Below are 3,164 nucleotides of genomic sequence, written 5' to 3' on the forward strand. Positions count from 1 at the left end.
AAAATAAATAATTTGCTAAAACATAATACAAGAGGAGGTTTGTTCATATTTAGTCATTGAACTTTTTAGAGGGAAACGAACTTTCGATTTTGTTCATATTTAGTCACTAAACTTTTTTTCGTTATCTATTTGCCATTGAACTATTGAAACTGTTCACATTTTACCCTTATGACCGGCAACAGCCGGTCATAAGGGTAAAATGTGAACAGTTTCAATAGTTCAATGGCAAATAGATAACGAAAAAAAGTTTAGTGACTAAATGTGACAAAAGTCAAAAGTTCATTACCCTTTCAAGTCATTATCCCAAATAATAACATCAACAATCATTAGCTATTTACATATAAACATAAAAGAATAAAAAATAATAATAATAAAAGAAACCATGAGACACAAATTGTTGAAACGTACATGTGAATGCTTCTTTATGCTGACATTGTCATAATGAAAATCCACCGGAACAAAACTGTAGCCCACCAATGGAGTCTGTTATGCCATTCGAAAAAGAGAAGTGAAGAATGCATCCTCCTTTCACTCTCTCATGCTACATGTGATGTACATGTATAATCTCAAGAATATGGTCTAAAATGGAAGCCCTCCAAATGAATCTAAAGAATATGTCATGAAACTATAATGATTCTATAAATTTTAAGTTTTTAGGATGGGTACAACTTGGAATCAGACGTAAAATGGTAATTTGCATCAACACGAACAACCAAAACCATCATCTGTTAAAATTCATACCACATAATCAAGCAAAACTGAAGTCGATAACAAAAGGCATGGTAATACTTAAGATCAAGAAAAGGAGCAAATTTATAGAACGCAAAGTACATGACAACAACATAGGTCAATATACATATATTCACTTTGAAAAAGAGGCATGTATACGTGTGCTTGATTGACGTTTGAGATTTCCAAGTTTTGAATGTTATTACGTTCCAAACAACTTCAAAAAGATCCAGAAATCGGGGAAAAACTCATCGATTGTGATTGAAGCGGATAACATATAGGTTTGAATTCGGAGTTAATTGAAATTCATGTACTTAACGATAATATAATTAATAATAAAAATATTCTATTTTACTCAATTGGAAAGCTAAACATAAACAGATATCAAATTTAGTATTACATTGATATCATGAATATTATTAATAACTTAATTTATCTTAACCATCTCATTGTTAAGTGCATGGGCCCTAACCAGACTCCCAATCGTGTTCACGACGAGCTTCATGTCCTCCAATGGATTCCCCGGCGCCACCTTCTTGTACAAATAACTGTCGAAAGTCATCTTTTGAACATACTCATTGCTACACATCTCCACAAACGCCTCCTTCGCCGGATTTGACCTGTAAAACACCTTCTGCAACACATCCAGCACCTTATACGTCGGCCAATATGTTTTATCCCATTTCTTCAGATAACTCCTCAGATCACCCTCATCCACCATCCTCCTACCGTTCTCCGATCCCTCTACTATCGCCTCCGCACACATCCGCCCACTCTTTGCCGCAAAATATATACCTTCACCGGAGCATTTCGTCACATACCCCGCCGCATCTCCTACCAGGGCTACCCTCTCCACCACTCTCCTCGGTCGAGGGTGTTGAGGTATGGGGTGAGCTTCCACCCGTATGATCTTTCCGCCATGAATCTTATCATGCGCACGGAGGCGCGTGGCGAGCTGGAATTTTTTGATGTCGGGTTTGTGTGTGACTGTGCCTGTTCCGACAGCTACGTGGTCGCATTTCGGAAACACCCATCCATAGAAGTCTGGTGATACGTCCTTGCCGACGTATACCTCAGCAAGGTTCTCGTAGTAATGCATTTTGTCTTCTGGGATCTTTACTCGTTCTTGGAAAGCTATTGCATACTCGTAATCGCCGGCCTCAATGGATTTTGCGACACGGGAATTTGCTCCGTCAGCGCCGATTATTGCGTCCACTTCAATACTCATCCTTTCTCCTGCTGATCCTCTTTTTCCGTTGTAGGCGTTGTAATAGAGGACGTAAGGTGCGTTTTTCTCTTGGGGTTTGTCTATTTCGACAAAATATCCGTTGATGATGGTGGCACCGGAGGCAGCAGCGCGGTCACGAAGGTATGCATCGAGGACTTCCCGGCGGAGCATGCCGACATACTCATGGGGCTTAAGGGTTTGACCGAAGTTGATGGCAATGTTTGACGGGGAGATTATCTTCATCTTGGTGACACGGCGGTCAATGATATCCAACGGCAAGTCAAACTCTCCGACCATGCAAAGTGGAATGGCACCACCACAGGGCTTGGCATTGTCCAGTTTGCGCTCGATCAAGAACGTCTCTATTCCGCCTTTGGCTAGAGTTTCGGCAGCTGCTCCACCGGCAGGACCACCGCCAACGACTGCGACTCGAAGGTTTCGTCCAGTGATTTTTGGGCTGGTTTTGGCGGCGACGACACTGAGACGGCGGTAGTGAGCATGGCTTGGTGCAATGCATTTAGGTAGAGTGGTGAGTGAGTGATGGTTGTGTTTTTCCGGCGAAGATTTGCGGAGGCCGACGAAAGAGATGAATGCAAAAGAAGCCATTTTGATTTGTGGGAGATGGAGTACTTGGCTAGTTTGACTGGTTTGTCTCAAAGATATGATGGAGATGTGTGGTTAATTACTGTAGGATAATAGGGGAGTCCAACTACCTTTGTACTAACAAATTTATTAAAATAATAACATCCCACGTTCATTATGTATTTGCCTTTTTAACTAAAATTTATTATATTTGTAGAAGTAAAAGGGTAAGGTACGGACTACGGATGATCTAAAATATCATATAACATATAATATATATATATAATATTTTCATAAATGCAATGCAATTAGCCATATAGGTTTATGAGGACGTAATTTGTCCAATCACAAAGTAGAGATCAAACTCATACATATTAGAAGGATTTAAGTTCCAAAACATAAAAATTAAGGACCATATTCATGTGCAGAAAAATGCTTTAAAATAAGCACAAAAACATAAGAATTTTACACTGAAACGTAGATAAAGAAGGTGAATACTTATATTGAAAAACCACAAAAATCAACGGGACAAATTCATGCCAAACAAAAATAATAAAAGCTTATACGTGACACATATAAGAATAAATAAGAATTTTTTTAAGTTGACGACCAAAAGTTCAAATAA

General features: G+C 39.1%; 1 protein-coding gene across 1 annotated transcript; it reads right to left on the reverse strand.

Moving 5' to 3' along the window:
- Positions 1–1,058: 1,058 nt before the first annotated feature.
- On the reverse strand, positions 1,059–2,601 carry LOC111877734 (geranylgeranyl diphosphate reductase, chloroplastic). Its single transcript, XM_023874243.3, has one exon. The coding sequence runs from the start codon at positions 2,561–2,563 to the stop codon at positions 1,157–1,159; it is 1,407 nt and encodes a 468-aa protein (XP_023730011.1). The 5' UTR covers positions 2,564–2,601; the 3' UTR covers positions 1,059–1,156.
- Between the last annotated feature and the right edge of the window lie 563 nt (positions 2,602–3,164).

Source organism: Lactuca sativa, chromosome 4, assembly GCF_002870075.4.
Source record: "Lactuca sativa cultivar Salinas chromosome 4, Lsat_Salinas_v11, whole genome shotgun sequence".
NCBI lineage: Eukaryota > Viridiplantae > Streptophyta > Magnoliopsida > Asterales > Asteraceae > Lactuca > Lactuca sativa.